A 25575-nucleotide genomic window follows, 5' to 3' on the forward strand; every position below is an offset into this window, starting at 1 on the left:
TTTGGGTTTTCAATGATCTAAGATCGCCAAAGAAATGCGCACTTGAAATGGAAGAACTGCAAACAATGATATTACAAATGGTTATGCATGATTTTAATCTGCATTTAAGGAATAGTGAGGAAAAAGAAGCAATTGCTTATATGAGGTTTTTAAGTAACAAATTTGAGAACAATAAATAATGGTAGCTCCCATATAGGGGGGCATAAACTAGATGCAATCATTTCATCATCTTGTAAAAATAGGACAAGATATGTAGATGCTTGCTCATCAGCATTGATCTGGTCAGATCATTATTTACAAGAATTTGTGGTCAGATTAGAAATTGCATGCCCACTGCAAGACCTTCCTTATTAGACATTTAGGAACCAGTCTTCTCAGGAAGCACAGTAATCTGGGAGATGGCTAGAATCTTTCTTGGATCGATGATGAGTTGAGGCTCAAAAATGGTACTAGCGAGATTGAAGGACTTGGAAAGGGCATCCGCCCAGGCATTCTTTTCTGCCAGATTACAGGTCAACCAAAAATCAAAATAGGAGAAGAGTGACCAACTAGCCTGATGAGGGTTCAAGTCTTTTGGTCTCCTGTGGTTAAATCTTATGGTCGGTGGTTATGATTAAAAGGTGTGTGGCCCTTTCCAATAAATGTCTCCGTCAGCTGACAGTCTCCATTCTTCCAGAGCTAACTTGATGGTCAGAAGTTAACGGTCTCCAATGGTACAGTTCTGCTCAAACGGGGTGAACTTCTTAGAGAAGAAGAAACAGGGCAAGAGGTTCCCAGTGGGAGAAGCCTAAGAAACAGCTTGAGAATCTGAAGGTGGACAAAGCTATGGGGCCAAATGGGATACATCCCAGGATACTGAGGGAGCTCAGAGAAGTCCTGGTGCGACCTCTTAAAGATAGATCTTTACAGACGGGAGAGGTTCTGCAAGACTGGAGACGAGCGGATGTAGTCCCTCTTCACAAAAGTGGAGAAAAGAAGTGGGAAACTACAGACCGGTAAGTCTCATGTCGGTGGTAGGAAAAATAATGGAGTCGCTGCTGAAAGAAAAGATAGTTAACTTTCTAGAAGACAACTGGTTACAGGACCTGAGGCAACATGGCCTTATCAAAGGAAAATCCTGCCAAATGAATCTCATTGATTGACTGGGTGAGAAAAGAAATGGATGAAGGCCGTGTTCTAAATGTAATCTACTTGCATTTCAGCAAAGCCTTTGATACGGTCCCCCACAGAAGACTCGTGAATAAGCTGAAAAGGCTGAACTTAGGATCGAAAGTGGTGAATTGGATAGAAAACTGGCTGACCGACAGGTGGCAAAGGGTGGTGGTAAATGGAATCCGCTCGGAGGAAAGGATGGTGAGCAGTGAGGTTCCTCACGGGTAGGTGCTAGGGCCCATTTTATTTAATATATTTGTGAGAGATATTGCTGAAGTGTTGGAAGGTTTGCCTTTTTGCAGATGACACGAAGATAGCCAATAGAGTGGATACCCTGGAGGGAGTAGAAACAATGAGAAGGGATCTCCAAAATTTAGAAGAATGGTCGAGGGTCTGGCAGTTAAAATTTAATACTTATCCTAAATTGGGGTAACTACTCGTTCTGGTTTCACATGATCAATGTAACAGAACTATGAGAAACCGTTTTTTTTAAATGATTTTTATGTATGTTATTAAGTTCAAAATCACCCTTGTTGTATACAAATACTCACTTATAAATAAAGCGAATGATACATACCTGTAGCAGGTGTTCTCCGAGGACAGCAGGCTGATTGTTCTCACGACTGGGTTGGGCAAAGGATGGATAGGAAAAGATAAGGGGATAGGAGATTGGGAAATATAGTCTAAGGTATAATGATCATCAGGACTGAAATTAGGAGGAAGAGTTTAAAGTTAAGTCGGGTCAGGCAGGTAAGCTGTCTTGAAGAGATGGGTCTTCAGCATTTTCCTGAAGGGAAAACATTCAATGTTGATTTAATCATATATTGATAATGAGTGTGACTGTTGGGCAGACTAGATGGACTGTTCAGGTCTTTATCTGCCATCACTTACTATGTTATCATTAGATCATCAAGGCACATCAAGGCCACTGCGGAGAGACTGAATGGTTTGCTTTGGTCTTTACTGAAGATGATGCAAAGAATCTACCAGTACTAGAAACAGTTTTCAAGGGTGATGACTGAGAAATCTAGGATTTTGAAAGAAAGATAGCGTTAGAGGCAAAAACTGATAGTAAATATTTTTTTAGATACATTAAAAGCAGGAAACCGGCAAAAGAATCGGTTGGCCCTCTGGATGACCGGGGTGTAAAAGGGGTGATCAAGGAAGACAAAGAAATAGCAGAAAAGGATCGTATAGGAAGCGTCAACGGACACGCTTTTGAGACTGATCGAATCTCGCTGAAGAGAGCATCTTACCCCATCCGCGTGATGGGGAAAAGACGAGGCAAAGTTCGGGAAGCTCCCCTTGCCCCGGGCGGAATGCCCCAGCTCAAACAGACGACTTTGGATCGCTTTGGAGCAGTGCCCGTTCCTACGATGGTTTCTACTCCTTCTGCTCGAGTCAGTGCCTCGTCACTGAACAGCAGTGGAGACGGAGCTTCCCTAAGCCCCGTCGAACGTGCGGCGCCCCCTCAACCCGGAAGAGAATCTCTCTTGGTGAGCCCTGACGTCTTGGACCGAAGCGGAGTACTGAGCGTTCAGGGAGGGAGCCTACCGGAGAGAAGATCTGGAGCTGACAGCCAAAGAGCCTCGGAAGTGCCATCAACTCATGCAGTTTTATCTAAAACTGTGAGTATTCTGGAGCAAGCTGTGAAAGCCCCTCAACTGGAGGTTTTGTTGGGAGAGATAGAAAAACCAGCCGTAGTGACCTTAGAGTCACTATGGGACTTGACATTTAACACTCGAACTGCTTTACAAACTTTAATTTTTCAAAATATAGAGTCAATTAAAGCACTGTCTGAGACTGCATTGAACCAACTACAAATTAATGTTTCTCAAGCCTCTGAAGTCAAAAAACTGACTGAAAGAACTGAAAAATTGGAACTTTTTGAACAGGCTTCAATTAAGGAGAGAAACTTTACTCTTAGACGATTGGAATATCTGGAAAATTAATCTAAAAGATTGTCTCTTCGTTTTTTGAATTTTCCCAGATCACCTTTGATTTCTCCAGTCCAAATGCTTAAAAAATATTTAGTTGAGATACTAGGAATGCAGGAGACATCATTGCCCCCTATTACTAGAGCCTTTTACCTTCAATTAGATGTTAAATCATCTGAAAATGTACCTTTACAGGGGGCAATGAACTTAACTGAATTCCTGGAAACATCTCTTGAAGTAATTACACAGAGAACTACCTTGCTTGCAACGTTTGCGTTAGAAATGGATAGAGATGCAGTACTTAAACTATCTCTAAGGCATTTAGATTCTGAGTTTTTGGGTTCAAAGATAAGAGTTTTTCCGGATCTTTCCAGGGAAACGCAGAGGAGACGTAAGAGGTTCCTACTGCTGCGGTCTAGAACAGTAGCAGTGGGGGCGGAATTTCTTCTGCGGTTTCCCTGCATTTGTAGAGTTAAATTTCAATCCAAACTATATCAATTCTTTGACCCAAAGCAGTTAGAAGAATTTCTGAGTAGCAAAGAGGTTAGTGTACAAGTTTAACCCCATATGTACCACTGTATAGCAGGCTAGAGTTAACCACTTAGGAAAGACGCTTCTTTAGTTATAGTTATATTGATCAATGACTGTTTAATATAAGCTGGATTACTTTATTTTTCTTATCTTGGATCATTTATTTGATGTAATATTGTGGACGATAGTAAAAGGGAACTTAGATATTAGTTGTTATTTATAAGTGAAGACATTTTCTTTTTGTGTATTAACACTCATATAATTCATTATGTTTGTTAAAAATCTATAAATAAAGATTAAAAAAAAAAAAAGAAATAGCAGAAAAACTAAATGAGTTCTTTGCTTCAGTCTTCACCGAGGAAGATTTGGGTGGGATATAAGTGCTGGACAGGGTATTCGAAGCTGAAGAGTCAGAAAAACTTATTGAAATATCCGTAAATCTGGAAGACGTAATGCTACTACTACTACTTATCATTTCTATAGCGCTACTAGACGTATGCAGCACTGTACACTTGAACATGAAGAGACAGTTCCTGCTCGACAGAGCTTACAATCTAACTGGAGCAGTTCTGCAAACTGAAGAGTAGCAAATCTCATGGACCGGATGGTATTCACCCTATAGTACTGACAGAACTAAAAAATGAGCTGGTGGAGCTCCTGTTATTGATTTGTAATTTATCCTTAAGATTGAGCGTGGTACTGGAAGATTGGAGGGTGGCCAATGTAACGCCGATATTTAAAAAAGGCTCCAGAGGAGACACGGGAAATTATAGACCAGTGAGTCTGATGTCGGTGCCGGGCAAAATGGTAGAGACTATTATCAAGAACAAAATCACAGAGCACATTCAAAAGCATGGACTAATGGGGTAAAGTCAACATGGATTTAGTGAAGGGAAGTCTTGCCTCACCAATCTGCTGTATTTCTTTGAAGGGGTAAACATGTGGACAAAGGTGAGCCGGTTGAAATTGTGTATCTAGATTTTCAGAAGGCATTTGATAAGGTGCCTCATGAAAGACTACAGAGGAAATTAGAGGGACATGGGATTGGAGGTAGTGTCTTACTGTGGATTAAAAACTGGTTGAAAGATAGGAAACAGAGAGTAGGATTAAAAGGTCAATATTCGCAATGGAGAAGGGTAGTTAGCGGGGTCCCTCAGGGATCGGTGCTGGAACCTCTGCTTTTTAACATATTCATAAATGACCTAGAGATGGGGATAACTAGTGAGGTAATCAAATTTGCCGATGACACAAAGTTATTCAAAGTAGTCAAATTGCGGGAAGATTGTGAAAAACTACAAGAGGACGTTACAAGACTGGGCGTCTAAATGGCAGATGACGTTTTATGTGAACAAGTGTAAAGTGATGCATGTGGGAAAGAGGAACTCTAACTACGTCATGCAAGGTTCAGCACTGGGAGTCACGGACCGAGAAAAGGATCTAGATGTCATCATTGATGATACGTTGAAAATTTCTGCTCAATGTGCTTCTGTGGCTAGGAAAGCAAATAGAATGTTGGGTATCATTAGGAAAGAGACTGAAAACAAAAATAAGGATATTATTCTGCCGTTGTATCGCTTCATGGTGCGACCGCACCTCGAGTATTGTGTTCAATTCTGGTTGCCGCACCTGAAAAAAGACATAGTGGAATTGGGAAAAGTGCAGAGAAGGGAGACAAAGATGATACAGGGGATGGGACAACTTCCCTATCAGGATAGGCTGAAGAGGCTGGGGCTCTTCAGCTTGGAGAAAAGGCGGCTGAGGGGAGATATGATAGAGGTCTATAAGACAATGAGTGGAATGGGTCTATGTGGAGCATCTGTTTACGCTTTCCAAAAATACTAGGACAAGGGGGCATGCGATGAAGCTGCAGTGTGGTAAATTTAAAACGAATTGGAGGAAACATTTATTCACTCAACGCGTATTTTAACTCTGGAATTCACTGCCAGAAAAGGTGGTTAAGGCGGTTAACTTAGCGGACTTCAAAAAAGGGTTGGACAGCTTCCTGGAGGAAAAAGCCATAAAATGTTATTGAATGGATGAGGGAATAATACAGTATTTCTTGAATGGGCGGGACAAATTGCTTGTTCTTTTGGGCGCGGTCAGTGACAGGGTGCTGGGCTTGATGGACCTTTGGTCTGTCCCGGAATGGCGATGCTTATGTACTTATGTAACCTGGAAGATGTACTGAGCCAAATCAACAAATTAAAGAGTACTATATCACATGGACCAGATGGTACGCACCCCAGGGTACAAAAATAACTCAAGCATGGAATTGTTAATCTGCTGTTAATGATCAGTAACCTGTTGATAAAACCATCTGTAGTATGTGAAGATTGGAGGGTGGCCAATGTAAACTTATTTTTAAAAAGGGTTCCAGGAGTGATCCGGGAAATCACAGATCGGTAAACCTGACTTCAGTGCCGGGCAAAACAGTGGAACACAAAGACAAACATGGTTTAATGGGACAGAGTTAGCATGAATTCAGCCAAGGGAAGCCATGCCTCACCAATCTGCTTCATTTCACATGTGGATAAGGGTGAGCCAGGAGATACAGAGGCTCATTTTCAAAGCACATAAACTTAAAAAATGACATAGGTTACTATGTAACTTTGTAAGTCTATGTATCTACGTTTTCAGAAAGCTTTTTACAAAGTCCCTAATGAGAGACTACAGAAAAAATTAAAAAGCCATGGGATAGCAGGCAATGTTCTGTTCGGAATTAAGAACTGGTTAATGTATAGCAAACAGTGGATAGGGTTATATGGCCATTTTTCTCAATGGTGGTGAATAGTGGAGTGCCGCTGTGTACTGGGACAAGCACTATTTAATTTAACATATTTATAAATGATCTGGAAATCTGAACAAGAGAAGTGATTAAATTTGCAGATGACACAAAACTATTCATAGTAACATAGTAAATGATGGCAGATAAAGACCTGAATGGTCCATGCAGTCTGCCCCACAGTCTTCATGATCAATTCAAGATTAAATCAACAAAAAACATATGACATACTTGATCATGGTCTTTCTTTGGTGTTTCTGGGACAAAGACTGTAGAAGTCTTACAGGCTCTCTCCTTATGTTCCAACTACTGGAATTGCTATCAAAGACCAACCCAGCCTATCCAAATCTGTCTTGTCATTTGCGGGACACAGACTATAAAAAAGTATACCCATCATTGTCCTCACGTTCCAAATTACTGGAGGTACCGTTGAAGCTCTTTCCAGCCCATCCTACAACCGGATTGATATATGCACGACTCAACTGTACAAGCCAGACTAGCACCAAGCTTAGTTGATACAGCCAGAGTTTCCATCTAAGCACCAATTGACATGCAAACCCTTAGTTTTGTTTTTTATACCATTCACTTTCTAATTAGAGATTGTCTGTGTTCATCCCACGCCTTATTGAATTGTGCTACAGTTTCTTTCTCCACCACCACCTTCCAGGCATCAACCACCCTCTCCATAAAAAAGAATTTTCTGACATTACTCCTGAGTCTTCCAACCTGCAACCTCAATTCACGTCCTCTAGTTTAACCATTTTCCTTTCTCTGGAAGATATTTGTTTCTATATTAATACCTTTAAAGTATTTAAATGTCTGTATCATATTCAAAGTGTGCTTCTGTGGCTAGGAAAGCAAATAGAATGTTGGGTATCATTAGGAAAGAGACTGAAAACAAAAATAAGGATATTATTCTGCCTTTGTATCGGTCCATGGTGCGACCGCACCTCGAATATTGTGTTCAATTCTGGTCGTCGCATCTCAAAAAAGATATAGTGGAATTAGTAAAGGTGCAGAGAAGGGCGACGAAAATGATAAAGGGGATGGGACGACTTTACTATGAGGAAAGGCTAAAGCGGCTAGGGCTCTTCAGCTTGGAGAAAAGGCAGCTGAGGGGAGAAATGATAGAGGTCTATAAAATAATGAGTGGAGTTGAACGGGTAGATGTGAAGCGTCTGTTTACACTTTCCAAAAATACTAGGACTAGGGGGCATGCGATGAAGCTGCAATGTAGTAAATTAAAAATGAATCGGAGAAATTTTTCTTCACTCAATGTGTAATTAAACTCAGGAATTCGTTGACAGAGAATGTGGTAAAGGTGGTTAGCTTAGCGGAGTTGAAAAAAAGGTTTGGATGGCTTCCTAAAGGAAAAGTCCATAGACCATTATTAAATGGGCTTGGAGAAAATCCACTATTTCTGGGATAAGCAATATAAAATGTTTTGTACTTTGTTGGGATCTTGCCAGGTATTTGTGACCTGTATTGGCCACTGTTGGAAACAGGATGCTGGGCTTGATGGACCTTTGGTCTTTCCCAGTACGGCAATACTTATGTACTTATGGTAAAAGTGAATCGATTTTTTACTCTTTCAAAAAGTACAAAGACTAGGAGACACTCAATGAAGTTACATGGAAATACTTAAAATGAATAGGAGGATTTTTTTTCATTCAACAAATTGTTGTTGAACACTGCTCATTGTTCAGGGATCAGTAGCATGGCATCTTGCTACTATTTGGGATTCTGCCAAGTATTTGTGACCTGGATTAGTCAATGTTAGAAAGAAGATACTGGGATAAATGGACCATTGGTCTGATCCAGTATGGCTATTCTTATGTTCTAATGCCTCTGTGGGCACTAAGGAGTGAGCTCTGGAACCTCTGGCTCTTTTGAGAGCAGATTTGACCACCATAGAACGGTGAGGAAGCTGTTTCTCAAATCCTTGAGACTTCTGGCCTCTATACACAGAGTTGACCTTTTTATTAATAGAATGCATGCTCTTCCGAATGTTCTGAAGAGGCACTGCCACAGCCTCCAGGGGGAGTAGAGACAAGGAATTGGAAGATATCTAATATTTCTGCTCTGGGCTTCTCCTCCATCTCTAACTGAAATTCGATGCTGTGTGCCATCTCTTGTATAAAATCAGTGAAAAGTTCCTCTGGTGGGGATTTGAAGGGAAATCTGAACAAAAACTAATGGATTGTTCCCTGCGAAGCTCCTTAGTTCCTTCTCTGACTCCCAGGAGTGTCTGACTCAGACTCAAAAAAGGAATTCAGTTGGTGAAGCCTGAGTTTCTCACTGTCTCGCACTATTGACATAATGGTCAGGCCTCCTACGGAATCAAATCACTGACGACTCTTGGTGCCTTGGTAAGACTTCCTCCACCCACTGCACTAGAAATGGAAAACGTTGCAGCTAACCCTCCAGGTCTCAACACCAAGAAGTCTATTTCAGGCAGGGCATGGGTCTTGAGTACTAGCTACACTGCTCCTGCCATCAACATTGACGGTGTCGAATCTGCAGCATTGCATTCAGCAAATAAGTGCTCCATAAAGGTGGAGACATCATGGTAGGAGTGGCCATGTCCTCTTGAGTCACCTGAGGCATACTGGATCTGGCGTCTCAGGCTCATAAAAGCTGGTGCACCCTCTCCGATGGCACAGAGGATGAGTGGTCCTCATCCTAATGGGGCTTGGATGACCATCAGTGATCTCAGTGCCATCCTTCAACAGAATGATGTTGAGACACCTCAGCCTCTGCCCAATACCCTGTATCCCATTTCCTCAGCACTGATGAAGACAAGGTCAAATCCGTCCTCTTCTTTGGGCGGGAATTGGATGATGTCCACTTCTACTGTTCAATACTGAGGGTGACCAAGATATTCTCAATGTCAATGCATCCCATAGCATCCAATGCAGCTCCTGGACCTATGGAAACCGATTCTTCCAATGCCGATTGACCGTTCTTATCTCCAAAAAGATTCTCAATCTTTTTCTGCCTCTTTTTGACATGTGTGAACAAAAAATACAATGAAAAGGATCATGGTTTATAGAGATGAAAAAATATTTTGAAAAATGGTGGAAAACCTAAGAAAACAACAGGGAAATGTCAAAAAACTATGCAACAGGACATGCCTTAAAATAAACTTTGAGGTTTTAAGGGGTATCATGGTAGGAGTGGCTGGTGGGAATGGGTGCACATATGTGATGAGGCTTCTAGAAAAGCTTCTAGAAAAGCTTCTAGAAAAGGTTTCTGGCATACTGTTTCCCATGCTGGGCTCCATCAGTGATGTCACCCGTATGTGAGGATTCTGTGCTGCTTGTCCTTGGACAAAAGTACTCAAGGAACTTTAAAATAACAGTGAACGTATGTTATTTTATGAAATAGAGAAGTGTGCTGTGATGCCCATGCACAAAACTCTAGAAACCAAATCTGAATAGCATAAGCCTGAAACACACATTTCTCCTACAAAATTTTTAAAAAAACTGAGGAAAATAATTTAACTTCTTTTTTAGCTTATCCCTCCCAAATAAATCAGACTGAAACAAGTCAATTTTTATACTTAGTTTGATTTATCTCGGAAGTTCTACCTCTTAGCAAGCTCTGATCCTAAGGCATATACTTGATATAAAAGAAAAATAAATTTACAGCTTAGAATTTCTTTACAGTCAAAGGCTTCATTATATATAATAAAAGACTATAGACCTAACCTGTAAAATCTGTTTTCCAGTCTTTGCTTAATTGTACTGAGGTCAGTTGGATATGACACCACAGTGCAGTACATTGGATAAGCTTGGAGATCCACAGGTGCCATGAATGCAGAAGCAATATCTAAAACATATTAGAAAAGAAAACATTGCTTTGAACTCAACCATAAACCTACAATGCTCTAAAAACCACGTTCCTTGACACACAGTTTAAGGGACAGAAACAGAATGTTTTCTATTTTTCCAAAAACTGAAAGAAAAGTCTCTGACAAGGGTCAGTCTTTATCTCTGACATATGGAGGTAAACTCGCTGAACTAAAGGTCTTCTTACCTACATAAAGAGATCTACAACCTATACTCCAGGAGGATGAATTACTGAAAGAGATATTCCCATCCCCACCAGTACTGGCCTTCCGACAGCCACCCAATTTAAAATACAAGCTAATCAGAAGTAAACTTCCTTCACAGACTGAAAAGGAACAGAAGTGCACACTTCCCTGTAATTTATCCAGTTGCAAACTATGCCAAAATATTTCACAGGACCCCAAAGTCATCCACAAAGGAAAGATATTCAACATAAAGGGATCTTTCACTTGCTCATCTTCCAATGTGGTATATATCATTCAGTGTAAAAAATGTAACGAAGGATGCTATATTGGAGAAACAGGCCAGATGCTTAAGACAAGATTCAATTTACATAGACATCATATGAACAATACTGGTGCCAGCAGGGTTCCCACGCCTGTTGGTCAACATTTTACAGGACCAGGACACTGTACCAGTGATTTCACAGTGAGAATCCTCAAAGGTAACTTTAAAACCATACAAGAACGTAAGACCTTTGAAGTCAGAATGATTGAATATTTTAACACCCAACAGAAAGGACTTAACAAGGATCTGGGGTTCCTAGCCCATTATAAACCATAAAGCTGTATGTCTCTGTAGATCACCCCACCCCTCACCTATCCACACCCATCCTGTTAGAATATCAATGATATGCTTTGATGTCCCCATGCATACTTCCTACCCACCCCCCTCCTCCCACCCTGTCAGACTTTCATAGTAATGCTTGAATGTTTTCACTTATATACACTGTCAGCTAGCACATTTGCTTATTTCCGATCTGAGGAAGAAGGGCAACCTTCGAAAGCTAATCAAGAAATGTATTAAGTTATGTCCAATAAAAAAGGTATCATCTTATTTTCTTTTCCATGTTTTATTTTGTTTGATTTCTATTGAATATCTACATAAAGAAATGGAAGTGGTAAAGGGAAAGGGGATAGGACTTGATATATCGCCTTTCTGTGGTTACAGTCAAAGAGGTTATATACAGGTACTTATTTTGTACCTGGGGCAATTGAGGGTTAAGTGACTTGGCCCGAGTCACAATGAGCTGCAGTGGGAATCAAATTCAGTTCGCCAGGAGCAAAGTCCATTGCACTGATCACCAGGCTACTCCTCCATATGATGAAAACATATGCTTTGTTTACTTGCACAGAGCCATTAATTGGAGTTAATATTCTGAGAGAAGAGGACATCTCTGTGAGTAAGTGACATTATTCTATTCTGAGCTTGGTAACGTAAAGATTAGGGTTTAAAAGAGGAATTGTAGGATATTGATAAACACAGAATCTTCCTGTCCTATACAATAATTCTCACCTCCAACGTTCTAATGTGCCTGGTACCGTGGCTCCCTCGGAGGTGGTCTGCTAGGCAGGTAAGAATGCACTGACGTCAGTGATGTCACTGACAGCTGATTCCAAGGCAAGGGGAGGAGTATCTGCCTGGGAAACAGCTGTCAGTACCCCCCCCCCTCGGCGCAACACCCAAGCCCCTGCCCTGCAAAACCGCGAGCCAGGCAGTGCCCCTGCAGGAAGACCCCGGAGGAGTGCAGCGACGTCAGAGGGGAGAGGAGGAGCGGCTGCAGAGATGACAGCCAATGCCGTGTTTCAGGTTTAAAATCTTTTTTTTGGCTTTTTTCTTTTTGTACCGGCCGCTGCTGCTCAACAGGAGACGCAGCAGCGGTCGGACAGCGTTAGTATTGGCAGCTGCGGGTGGCGAGGGGGGTTGATGTGCCCGAGGGGCGGGGGTAGGGGCTTGGGTGATGCACTGGGGGGGGGGGGTAGGGGTTTGGGTGATGCACCGGGGGGGGGGGGAGGGGAGGGTCGCCGGACATGGGTAGCTGGAGGGGGCAGGGGGAGGGTCGGGTCGCTGGACATGGATGGCTGCAGCGGGGGGGAGGGAAGAGGGAGGTGGGGAGGGGGTCCTGAGAACAGATGGGTGGCTGCAGGGGAGGGCATGGGAGACAGAAGGGACGCTGCAGGGGGAGAGGAGGGTCACTGGGCATGGGTGGCTGCAGGGGGGGCAGGGGAGAGAAGTGGGTCGCTGTCCATGGGTGGCTACAGGGGGGGCAAGGGGAAAGGAGAGGAGGGTCGTTGGACATGGGTGGCTGCAGGGTGGCAGGGGAGAGGAGGGTCGCTGGACATGGGTAGCTGCAGGGGGAGAGGAGAGTCGCTGCACATGCGTGGCTGCAGGGGCAGAGGAGGGTTGGTGGGGAGGGGGTCCTGAGACCAAATGGGTGGCTGCAGGGGGGGAATACCTTGCTAGCGCCCGTTTCATTGCCTACCGAAACGGGCCTTTTATACTAGTAATATAATAATTTGTACCTCAACGTTCTATGGCTGGCTGGCTGGGTTCATAACATCCTGACGTCAGCCAGCCTCCAGCGTTCCCTTCCCTCTCACTGTCCAGCCCTCGCATAAAGACGAGATGATGTCAGAGGAAGGCGGAACAGTGAGAGGGAAGGAAACGCTGGGGGCTTGATGATGTCAGGATGTTACGAACTCAAGCAAAGCAACGGAACGCTGGAGGGGAGGGGACGCGAGCCCAACCTGACTGCAGGGAACGCTGGAGGGGAGGGCAGGGCAGAGGAGAATCGCTGGGGAGGGCAGAATCGCAGGACATTGAGGTGAGGGGAGGGCAGAGGAGAATCGCTGGACATGGAGGGGAGGCCAGAATCATGGGACACGGAGGGGAGGGCAGAGGAGAATCGCTGGACATGGAGGGGAGGCCAGAATCGCTGGACACGGAGGGGACGGCAGGGCAGAGGAGAATCGCTGCACAAGGAGGGGAGGTCAGAATTGCGGGACACAGAGGGGATGGGAAGGGAAGGAAGAATCGCTGGACATGGAGGGGAGGGCAGGGGAGAGAGGAGAAATCGCTTCGACGAGAGACTTAAAAACATAATCGTAAGACCTTTGAAGTCAGAATGATTGAATATTTTAACACCCAACAGAAAGGACTTAACAAGGATCTGGGGTTCCTAGCCCATTATAAACCATAAAGCTGTATGTCTCTGTAGATCACCCCACCCCTCACCTATCCACACCCATCCTGTTAGAATATCAATGATATGCTTTGATGTCCCCATGCATACTTCCTACCCACCCCCCTCCTCCCACCCTGTCAGACTTTCATAGTAATGCTTGAATGTTTTCACTTATATACACTGTCAGCTAGCACATTTGCTTATTTCCGATCTGAGGAAGAAGGGCAACCTTCGAAAGCTAATCAAGAAATGTATTAAGTTATGTCCAATAAAAAAGGTATCATCTTATTTTCTTTTCCATGTTTTATTTTGTTTGATTTCTATTGAATATCTACATAAAGAAATGGAAGTGGTAAAGGGAAAGGGGATAGGACTTGATATATCGCCTTTCTGTGGTTACAGTCAAAGAGGTTATATACAGGTACTTATTTTGTACCTGGGGCAATTGAGGGTTAAGTGACTTGGCCCGAGTCACAATGAGCTGCAGTGGGAATCAAATTCAGTTCGCCAGGAGCAAAGTCCATTGCACTGATCACCAGGCTACTCCTCCATATGATGAAAACATATGCTTTGTTTACTTGCACAGAGCCATTAATTGGAGTTAATATTCTGAGAGAAGAGGACATCTCTGTGAGTAAGTGACATTATTCTATTCTGAGCTTGGTAACGTAAAGATTAGGGTTTAAAAGAGGAATTGTAGGATATTGATAAACACAGAATCTTCCTGTCCTATACAATAATTCTCACCTCCAACGTTCTAATGTGCCTGGTACCGTGGCTCCCTCGGAGGTGGTCTGCTAGGCAGGTAAGAATGCACTGACGTCAGTGATGTCACTGACAGCTGATTCCAAGGCAAGGGGAGGAGTATCTGCCTGGGAAACAGCTGTCAGTACCCCCCCCCCTCGGCGCAACACCCAAGCCCCTGCCCTGCAAAACCGCGAGCCAGGCAGTGCCCCTGCAGGAAGACCCCGGAGGAGTGCAGCGACGTCAGAGGGGAGAGGAGGAGCGGCTGCAGAGATGACAGCCAATGCCGTGTTTCAGGTTTAAAATCTTTTTTTTGGCTTTTTTCTTTTTGTACCGGCCGCTGCTGCTCAACAGGAGACGCAGCAGCGGTCGGACAGCGTTAGTATTGGCAGCTGCGGGTGGCGAGGGGGGTTGATGTGCCCGAGGGGCGGGGGTAGGGGCTTGGGTGATGCACTGGGGGGGGGGGGGGAGGGGTTTGGGTGATGCACCGGGGGGGGGGGGGGGGGAGGGGAGGGTCGCCGGACATGGGTAGCTGGAGGGGGCAGGGGGAGGGTCGGGTCGCTGGACATGGATGGCTGCAGCGGGGGGGAGGGAAGAGGGAGGTGGGGAGGGGGTCCTGAGAACAGATGGGTGGCTGCAGGGGAGGGCATGGGAGACAGAAGGGACGCTGCAGGGGGAGAGGAGGGTCACTGGGCATGGGTGGCTGCAGGGGGGGCAGGGGAGAGAAGTGGGTCGCTGTCCATGGGTGGCTACAGGGGGGGCAAGGGGAAAGGAGAGGAGGGTCGTTGGACATGGGTGGCTGCAGGGTGGCAGGGGAGAGGAGGGTCGCTGGACATGGGTAGCTGCAGGGGGAGAGGAGAGTCGCTGCACATGCGTGGCTGCAGGGGCAGAGGAGGGTTGGTGGGGAGGGGGTCCTGAGACCAAATGGGTGGCTGCAGGGGGGGAATACCTTGCTAGCGCCCGTTTCATTGCCTACCGAAACGGGCCTTTTATACTAGTAATATAATAATTTGTACCTCAACGTTCTATGGCTGGCTGGCTGGGTTCATAACATCCTGACGTCAGCCAGCCTCCAGCGTTCCCTTCCCTCTCACTGTCCAGCCCTCGCATAAAGACGAGATGATGTCAGAGGAAGGCGGAACAGTGAGAGGGAAGGAAACGCTGGGGGCTTGATGATGTCAGGATGTTACGAACTCAAGCAAAGCAACGGAACGCTGGAGGGGAGGGGACGCGAGCCCAACCTGACTGCAGGGAACGCTGGAGGGGAGGGCAGGGCAGAGGAGAATCGCTGGGGAGGGCAGAATCGCAGGACATTGAGGTGAGGGGAGGGCAGAGGAGAATCGCTGGACATGGAGGGGAGGCCAGAATCATGGGACACGGAGGGGAGGGCAGAGGAGAATCGCTGGACATGGAGGGGAGGCCAGAATCGCTGGACACGGAGGGGACGGCAGGGCAGAGGAGAATCGCTGCACAAGGAGGGGAGGTCAGAATTGCGGGACACAGAGGGGATGGGAAGGGAAGGAAGAATCGCTGGACATGGAGGGGAGGGCAGGGGAGAGAGGAGAAATCGCTTCGACGAGAGACTTAAAAACATAATCGCCATTACATGATAGCCTTGCTAGCGCCCGTTTCATTTTTTGAAGCAATGGGCCTTTTTATTAGCTAGTCTCCATAGCCTTTTCCCCTAGTTTTAAAACTTGAAGTTTCTACCACAGCTTAAAGATCAGGGTTTAAAAAGGAATTAGGATATTGACAAACATAGAATTTTAAAATAAAAAAAGCAAGCAGATTTTATTAGTTAGTCTCCATAGCCTTTTCCCCATAGTTTTAAAACTTGAAGTTTCTGCCACAGATTAAGGGTTTAAAAGAGGAATTGTGAGATATAGAGGGGCATAATCGAACGGCGACGGCCATCTTCGGAGCCAACCATATTATCGAAAAAGATGGCCGGCCAACTTTTCTTTCGATAATACGGTTGGGCCCGGCTAAATCTCAACATTTAGGTCAAATGTTGAGATCGTCGGGTTTAGAGATGGCTGGCTTCGGTTTTCGGCCATAATGGAAACCGGGCCCAGCCATCTCAAACCCGGCAAAATGCAAGGTATTTGGTCGTGGGAGGAGCCAGCATTTGAAGTGCACTGGTCCCCCTCACATGCCGGGACACCAACGGGGAACCCTAGGGGGCACTTCTAAAAATTAAAAAAATAAAAATTGCTTCCAGGTGCATAGCTCCCTTACCTTGGGAGCTAAGCCCCCCAAATCCCCCCCAAAACCCACTCCCCACAACTCTACACCACTACCATAGCCTTAAGGGATGAAGGGGGGCACCTACATGTGGGTACAGTGGGTTTTGGGGGGGGGGGGGTTGGAGGGCTCCCATTTACCACCACAAGTGTAACAGGTGGGGAGGGGGATGCGCCTGGGTCCACCTGCCTGAAGTGCACTGCACCCACAAAAAACTGCTCCAGGTACCTGCATACTGCTGTCAGGGAGCTGGGTATGACATTTCAGTCTGGCACAGAGGCTGGCAAAAAAATGTTTAAAATTTTTTTTTTTTTGGGTGGGAGGGGGTTGGTGACCACTGGGGGAGTAAGGGGAAGTGATCTCCGATTCCCTCCAGTGGTCATCTGGTCAATTGGGGCACTTTTTTAAGGCTTGGTTGTAAAAATAAATGGACTAAGTGAAGCCGGCGAAATGCTCATCAGAGCCAGCCATCTTTCTTCCATTATCGGGCAAAGCTGGCCATCTCATAACCACACCCCCATCCTGCCTTCTGTACCCTGCCGAAATGCCCCCTTGAAGTTTGGCCGGCTCTGCAACGGAAAGCAGTTGAAGCCAGCCAAAATCAGCTTTCAATTATACCGATTTGGCCGGGTTGAGGAGATGGCCAGCCATCTCCCGATTTGTGTCGGAAGATGGCCAGCGATCTCATTCGAAAATAAGTTGGATTGATAAACACAGTTAGAATTTTAAAATAAAAGAAAAGCAAACAAACAAAAAAAAAAAACCAAGCAGACTTTATTAGCTAGTCTCTACAGGTTTAAAACTTGAAGTTTCTACCACAGCATTAACTGATAGTCTCTAGAAGGCACAGAAGGGCCCACTGCAGTCCTTATTCCCGCCCACCCTCCCCAACTTCCACTCACCTCTAGCTCAACTCTTCATTTATAGTCAATTCTAATTAAGACAATAAGAGGGGAATTTTCAATTTTCATTACTCTGAATTACATTTAATTATTTTCTAAGAAGCAAACCCTAAATAAATTGCAAATTACAACATTCAAATGATCATTATATTCATCTGATATCCCTAGTGCCTTAAGAAGTTTTAATTAAAAAACTCTATAATATTAAGATACAGACAGTAGTCCAGCAGCAAGAAGGGTGCTAGCCAGTCTTTTGATTTGAGTGTCACGTGTATGATTATCTCCCATTTGGTGAGATGTCCTATGTGTGTGCTTCATGCAAAGGGCTCCTAGCTCTCAGAGAACGAGTCCATTCTCTTGAGGCTAGAATAGCAGACTTGGACGAGCTGAGGGAGACAGAGAGGTACATAGAGGAGGCCTACAGGGATGTTGTAGAGAAGTCCCACCTCCAACCTGGCAGCCCCTATGCTGCCGCGGAGGAGGGAGGCCTCCGAAAAGGACAGCATCGCCCTGGTGAGGCTGGAAGTAATCCTGTAGACAGGACCAGCACAGCAGAGAAAGCAATATCCTCTCACACCAAGGATGTGTCTCCAGGAGCTACTGCCCAGGTGGGAAGGGACAGGACAGCTGTTGTAGTTGGTGATTCGATTATTAGGCATGTAGATAGCTGGGTGGTTGGTGGACATGAGAATCGCCTGGTGACTTGCCTGCCTGGTGCGAAGGTGGCGGACCTCAAGCGTCACCTAGATAGGATTTTACATAGTGCTGGGGAGGAGCCAGATGTCTTGGTACATATGGGTACCAATGACATAGGAAAATGTGGGAAAGAGGTTCTGGAAGCCAAATTTAGGCTCTTAGGTAGAAAGCTCAAATCCAGAACCTCTAGGGTAGCATTTTCTGAAGTGCTACCCGTTTGAAGAGCACAGGCAGAGCTCCGGAGTCTCAATGCGTGGATGAGAGGATGGTGCAGGGAGGAGGGTTTTAGATTTTTTAGGAACTGGGCAACATTCTGAAAAAGGGGGAGCCTATTCCGAAAGGATGGGCTCCACCTTAACCAGGGTAACATAGTAACATAGTAGATGACGGCAGAAAAAGACCTGAATGGTCCATCCAGTCTGCCCAACAAGACAAACTCATATGTGCTACTTTTTGTGTATACCTTACCTTGATTTGTACCTGTCCTTTTCAGGGCACAGACCATATAAGTCTGCCCAGCACTATCCCCGCCTCCCAACCACCAGCCCCACCTCCCACCACCGGTTCTGGCACTCTCTCTGTGAAAATAATACTTCCTGACATTTTTCTTGAGTCTGCCCCCCTTCAATCTCATTTCAAGTCCTCTCATTCTACCGCCTTCACATCTCCGGAAAAGGTTCATTTGCGGATTAATACCTTTCAAATATTTGAACGTCTGTATCATATCACCCCTGTTTCTCCTTTCCTCCAGAGTATACGTGTTCAGGTCAGCAAGTCTCTCCTCATACGTCTTGTAACACAAATCCCTACCACAAGTGTAACAGGCGGGGTGGGGGTGGGGGGGGGGGGGGGAAATGGGCCTGGGTCCGCCTGCCTGAAGTGCACTGCACCCACTAAAATATACTGCTGTCATGGAGCTGGGTATGATATTCGAGGCTGGCATCGAGGCTGGAAAAAATATTTTTAAAAAGTTTTTTTGAGGATGACCACTGGGGAAGTAAGGGGAGGTCATCCCAGATTCCCTCCGGTGGTCATCTGGTCAGTTCAGGCACCTTTTTGTGGCTTGGCTGTAATAAAAGGACCAAGTAAAGTCGTCCAAGTGCTCATCAGGGATGCCCCTTCTTTATTCCATTATGGGTCGAGGACGCCCATGAGTTAGGCACGCCCAAGTCCCGCCTTCGCTACGCCTCCGAAACGCCCCCGGGAACTTTGGTCGTCCCCGCGACGGAAAGCAGTTGGGGATGCCCAAAATCGGCTTTCGATTATGCCAATTTGGGCGACCCTGGGAGAAGGACGCCCACCTTGCGATTTGTGTCGAAAGATGGGCGTCCTTCTCTTTCGAAAATAAGCCTGAAAGTATTAGTAAAAGTACAGATCTAAGTTTAATTTCATGGAATGTTAATGGGTTACAACACCTGATTAAAAGGAAAAAAGTTTCTACTTATCTCAAGAAGCTAAAACCGTCAATAATATTTCTTCAAGAAACACATGTGCCAAATCTTATTTGTCAAGTTTTCCCTGGATCTCTCAGACAACAGATGCACCTTCTATTGGCAGAAAAAAAATGGTGTTTCTATATTATTTCATAAAGATCTAAATATCACCATATTAGAAAAGATAATAGATCCAGAAGGCAGGTGGCTTATACTCAAAATTGAATCGCAACTTAAAAAATTCCTGTTAGTGAATATCTAAGCACCCAATGCGGATTCACCAGATTTTTTCTAAATCTATCTCAAGTTCTATTTGAGCATGACTCACTCCCTATGTATATCGCAGGAGATTTTAATCTACCAATGGACATATGGCTTGATACACATTCCATCTCTAAAACTACCGTTACAAAGGCGAGTATTACATTAAAGTCACTATGTTCCACTTTAATCTTGTCGACCTTTGGAGAAATTTGCATTCAGATGCAGGAGAATATACCTTCTACTCCTCTCCTTATTCGAGTTTTCTAGACTCTTTTTTTAATCTCCTCCTCTGTTTTACCTAATGTTCTAAAGGTACATATAAATACAATTGTTATTTCAGATCACGCTCCCATTTCTTAATCACAAGCCCATTCTCTAAAACTACAAAATCTCCCCTTTGGAAAGCCAATCTCCACTCCTTAAATGATGAAGCTGTTAAATTTAGAATCCATAACTTTATAACAGATTTTTTTCAATTTAATTCTTTGCCGGAAAGTGATCCAACTTTGGTGTGGAAAGCTTTCAAGGCCTCATTAAGAGGTGAATTAATATCAATATCAGATTTCCATTATAAACAACAAAATAAGTAGCTTTCAATGTTGGAAACTCAAACCAAAGAAATTGAACAATTGTATATTCAATCAAACAATAATTCCAACTTAAATAAATTATGTCAGTTAAAATACTCCTACAACAAAATTGCTAGTGAAAGAGCTAATCAAAATATTTCTGCCTCCAAGACTAGTTACATTCTAGGGAAAAACAAGAATGGCAAAATGCCTGCAAATTAAAACATAAAAAAACTAAAATTCATGTTCCTACAGTGAAGGACCATAACAACATACCAACTACTTGCTCTAAAAATATAACGAGTATATTCCACAAATTTTATGAAAATCTATATAAATCAGAAGTTTTAGACCCTTCTACTTTAATTGATCAATTCTTGAATTCACTGCAAAGATCTCAAATAACTGACTCAGATAATGAACTGCTGAGAAAACCAATAGATGATGAAGACATCTCTAAGGCACTCAAAGAGATACCTCCAGGCAAAACTCCCGGCCTAGATGGTCTCCCTACAGAATTCTACAAAATTTTCAGGCAAACTCTTATTGCTCACTTAAAAACTTACTATAATTCATTGAATTTACAAAATGTTCACAAAACTAAATTTGCAAATGAAGTCATTACAGTTATCCTAAACCTAATAAAGACCCTCAAATACTACAAACTTATTGTCCCATCTCATTACTGAATTTAGATTAAAAAATATACACCAAAGTATTAGCAAACAGATTAAAAAAGATAATTTGTAAAATTCTCTCTCTTAATCAGGTCGTTTTTATGCCAGGACGACATAACAGACAACTCTAGATTATTTTTTCATCTATTTGATTTAGCAAAATACTACTCTGACCCTGTCATAGCACTCTCTTTAGATGCAGAGAAGGCTTTTGAAAGGGTTGAATGGGCTTATCTCTCTATATAAAACGCACCTCCAACGTTCTATTGAAGACTCACCTGCAAGCCGGAACTTTGAGGTGGTGTAGATATCCGGTTTGCCCATGAGTGTCTGCCCCGCCCTCGCGTCACAACATTATGATGTCGAGGGCAGAGCAATGACACTCATGACACCCAACCAATCAATGCACAGCAGCAGCAACAGAAGCCCCCCCCCCCAAACCACGAGACTGGCTGCTGACCTCCACAAAAAAATTGCCGCTGGACCCCCGCCCTCCTACCCGAGTCCCCGCTTCAGCTGCCTGCCTCGACTCCCCGTCTGCTCTCCCTCACCTGCACCCCGAGTCGCCACTGGACCCGCTGCTCTCTCCCTCCCCCTCCCGAGTCGCCGCTGGACCCCGTCCCCCTCACCCACCCTCCTCCACGATGGACACTTGCAGCTGCATGCTCGCCGTTCCGCTGCCCTCCCTCTCCAAGTCCGGGTTCGCACTCTCGGACAGGACGAAGAGGGAGGGCGGCGACACGGTGAGCGAACAGCTACGGCGAGTGTCCAATGTGGAGGAGGCGGGTGAGGCCTCAGGCCCAGGGTCGGGGACCACTGGCGACTTGGAAGTGGGGGGAGGGAAACAGCACCGGCTACGACTCCAGCGCAGCCGTCATCCCCGTTCACTGAAAACAAAAGAAGCAAACCAATGACATGCTTCAGGACGTTTAATACACAGGAGTGGAAGTGACCCAAGTAAGTGTACGGTAAGCAAGGAAGCCCATTGGTTAATCTCTGTTTCAACTCCCCCACGCATCCGTCATTGCTATACACTCACAAACAAGCAAACCTAGGAGCTGCTGCTTCACAATGCCGTTTTTAAATTGAGGACAAAAGGAGAGGGGGATACAGACAGACCCTGCAACTGGGAGGGAGGGAGACCCTGCAACTGGGAGACCCTATAACTGGGAGGGAGGGAGACCCTGCAACTGGGAGGGGGACCCTGCCAACTGGGAAAAAGAGAGGGGGGATCCTGCAACTGGGAAAAAGGGAGGGGGAAACCCCCCTGGAACTGGGAGGGAGGGAGGGCAGGAAATCCCCCTGGAATTGGGAGGGAGGGAGGGGGGAACCCCCCTGCAACTGGGAGACAGACCGGGGGGGGGGGGGGGGGAAGACCCTGGCACATACTCTCATTCTCACACACACACTCGCACCTAGTCTCACTCTCTGTCACACACACTCACACATTCACTCTCTCTCACACACTCTCTCTCTCAAACATACACACTCTCTCAAACATACACACTCCGAGGAAAACCTTGCTAGCGCCCGTTTCATTTCTGTAAGAAACGGGCCTTTTTTACTAGTCTTTTTCATAAAATGCACTGGATTGGTTTCCACCCTTCTTTTATTGACAAAGTTAAACTTCTGTATACAAAACCTTGAGCTCAAATCCTAGCAAATAACCATTTACCAAACTCTTCTTTAAAAAGAGGTACCCGTCAAAGGCTGCCCTCTATCCCCATACCTTTTCCATACAGCCATAGAACCCCATATAATTGCAATAAAATCTCACCCGCAAATCACTGAAATAAAACATAATCACTCTGAATACAAATATCTGCATAAGTAGATGATATATCACTATATGTTTTAATTCAGTCCTTTTCACAATTTTCCGGATACAGGCTCAATAAAACAAAAGCTGAAGTCCTACCCCTTAATGTGGAGTGGAGGAGTAGCCTAATGGTTAGTGCAGCGGGCTGTGAGCCTAGCGACTGGGGTTCAACTCCCACTGCAGCTCCCCGTGACCTTGGGCAAGTCACTTAACCCTCCATTGCCCGAGGTACAAAAACATAGATTGTGAGCCCCCTAAGGGACAGAGAAAGTACATACATATAAAGTGTATAGCGCTGCATATGTCAAGTAGCGCTATAGAAATGATTAGTAGTTGTAATGATGTGCACAAACATCCAAATTTGATTCAAGTATTTGGATTGCTTTGGAAGAAGCAATTCAATACTTAGGAATTGACTTATATTCAGATATTTCAGACACAGCTAGGAAAAATGGAAAACATATTTTCACTTTCCTAAAAGCTTTACTCTCAACTTGGCATCTTCTACACTTATTATTGTGGGGTAGAATTGAGACAATTAAAGTGATGATCTCTCCTAAAATTAATTACATACTAAGCATAATTCCTGTACTATTTCATAATTCCTTCTATAAACAACATGATAAGATGTTAACAGTATTTTTATGGAAAGATAAATCTGCCAGAATTTCATTAAACAAACTTAAAGCACCTAAGAGCAGATTTGGTATACTGTTTCCAGATTTCCTTCTCTATCATAAGGCATTTATTATGCAACCAGGTTGTCTTTGGTTTTCTTCTTCTGCTGAATATCTCCCTTCATGGCTTCAATTGGAGCAAACTCTTGCCAACCCTTTTCCACTAAACATTCTACCTTGCATGTCTTTACCAGTTTTGAAACAAATCAACTCATTAATCATCAATACTCAAAAATGTATACTTCTACCTTGCACAGTAAAGTAAATTCTGACCTTTAAATTCCAAACTTCTCAACTTTCTGGCTATAGGTACTGGACCCCTGAACCTAACTCTTGCACAGTAAAGTAAATTCTGACCTTTAAATTCCAAACTTCTCAACTTTCTGGCTATAGGTGAGATACCTGATATTCTCTTTAATTTAATGCTTATTGCTTAATGAATTAATTTGCCCGGTGTAACCTTTTTTCTTTTTCTTTCTTTCTTTTCCTGCCAAGCTCTGATAGAGAGGAGAGGCTGTTTTAAACTGCATAGCACTCAATTGAGGCTCTAAAGTAGCATTTTACATTGCTGAAACTGCTATTATTATAATTATTGGGAATATTTAGATTTATATCACAAGAAGGAAAGTTTTATATTCTAGGGCAATTTTGAAAGTTAAATCAATTGAAAATTCTTTGATTAGACTGTACCAATTCTGGTCCTCATCTAGAGAATTGCCTTAACAACAGTAGTTAGCTGACACTTTGGGACTTATAATCCCACCCACGCACCCCAGGGTTTTCCACTCATTTATAGACAAACCAAACCTCATTACCTTACTCAATCATACAAAGGCAGTCTTGCAGACTGTTAACCCAACATAGTACACCTGTTCATACCCATTTCAACCAATCAGGATGACTTTTATTCTCTGCAATAATTGTGGTGCTTTAGTTTCAAGGCCAATCATCTGGAGACTTAAAGCTTGTCCTCTCTGTCTTCAGCTATCTAGTTTACAACAAGAGCTCAGTAATTAGAGGAACTAGATAAAGATCTGATCGCGGATATTCAAAAATTAGGAAAGAAAAAAGAGGTTCTGTTGATGGGAGATTTCAATCTGCCGGATGTAGATTGGAAGGTTCTGTCTGCCAAATCGGAAAGGAGTAGAGAGATTGTGGATGCTTTCCAAAGTGCTCTGCTCAGACAGATGGTGACGGAACCCACGAGGGACGGAGCGATGCTGGATCTGGTGCTCACAAATGGGGATAGTGTGTCAAATGTCCGAGTGGGTGTACACCTGGGAAGCAGTGACCATCAAATGGTCTGGTTTGATATAACAGCTGAAGTGGAGGGCGGCCACTCCAAACTCAAAGTCCTGGATTTCAAGCGTGCTGACTTTAGTAAAATGGGGGAATACCTGAGGAAGGAGCTGATGGGCTGGGAGGACGTACATGAAGTGGAAGGGCAGTGGTCCAGGCTGAAAGAAGTAATAAATAGGGCCACAGACCTTTATGTAAGGAGAGTAAATAAAAGCAAGAGAAAAAGGAAACCGATATGGTTCTCCAAGCAAGTGGCTGAGAAAATAAAGGCTAAAGAGTTAGCGTTCCAGAAATATAGAAAATCTCAAGAACAGGAACACGGGGAGGAATACCGGATGAAACTGAAAGAAGCCAAGTGAGAGGTACGTCTGGCGAAGGCGCAAGCGGAAGAACGAATGGCTAGAAATGTAAGGAGGGGCGACAAAAATTTCTTCAGCTATATTAGTGAAAGAAGAAGGACTAAAAGGGAATTGTGAGACTAAAAGATACAGCGAACCGCTATGTAGATAATGATGAAGAAAAAGCCAATTTGCTAAATAGATACTTTTGTTCGGTTTTCACTGAAGAAAATCCTGGAGAAGGACCGCGAGGGACTGGCAAAAGTACACCTGAGAATGGAATGGATAGAGCACCGTTCATGGAAGAGAGTGTGTATCAACAACTTGGAAAGCTAAAGGTGGACAAAGCCATGGGACTGGACGGGATCCATCCCAGAATATTGAGGGAGCTCAGAGAGGTTCTGGCGTTGGTGAGGCCCCACCTGGAGTATTGTGTTCAGTTTTGGAGGCCGTACCTTGCGAAGGATGTTAAAAAA

General features: G+C 44.3%; 1 protein-coding gene across 1 annotated transcript in view; it reads right to left on the bottom strand.

The window, feature by feature from the left end:
- The window catches only part of PHIP (pleckstrin homology domain interacting protein), an 863049-nt gene that overhangs the window by 155581 nt on the left and 681893 nt on the right, over positions 1-25575 (bottom strand). The window contains exon 30 of the mRNA XM_030199061.1: positions 10113-10233. Within this exon, the coding sequence (XP_030054921.1) occupies positions 10113-10233 (121 nt within the window). The remainder of the gene's footprint in view (positions 1-10112; positions 10234-25575) is intronic.

This window comes from Microcaecilia unicolor, chromosome 3 (assembly GCF_901765095.1).
Source record: "Microcaecilia unicolor chromosome 3, aMicUni1.1, whole genome shotgun sequence".
Taxonomy (NCBI): domain Eukaryota; kingdom Metazoa; phylum Chordata; class Amphibia; order Gymnophiona; family Siphonopidae; genus Microcaecilia; species Microcaecilia unicolor.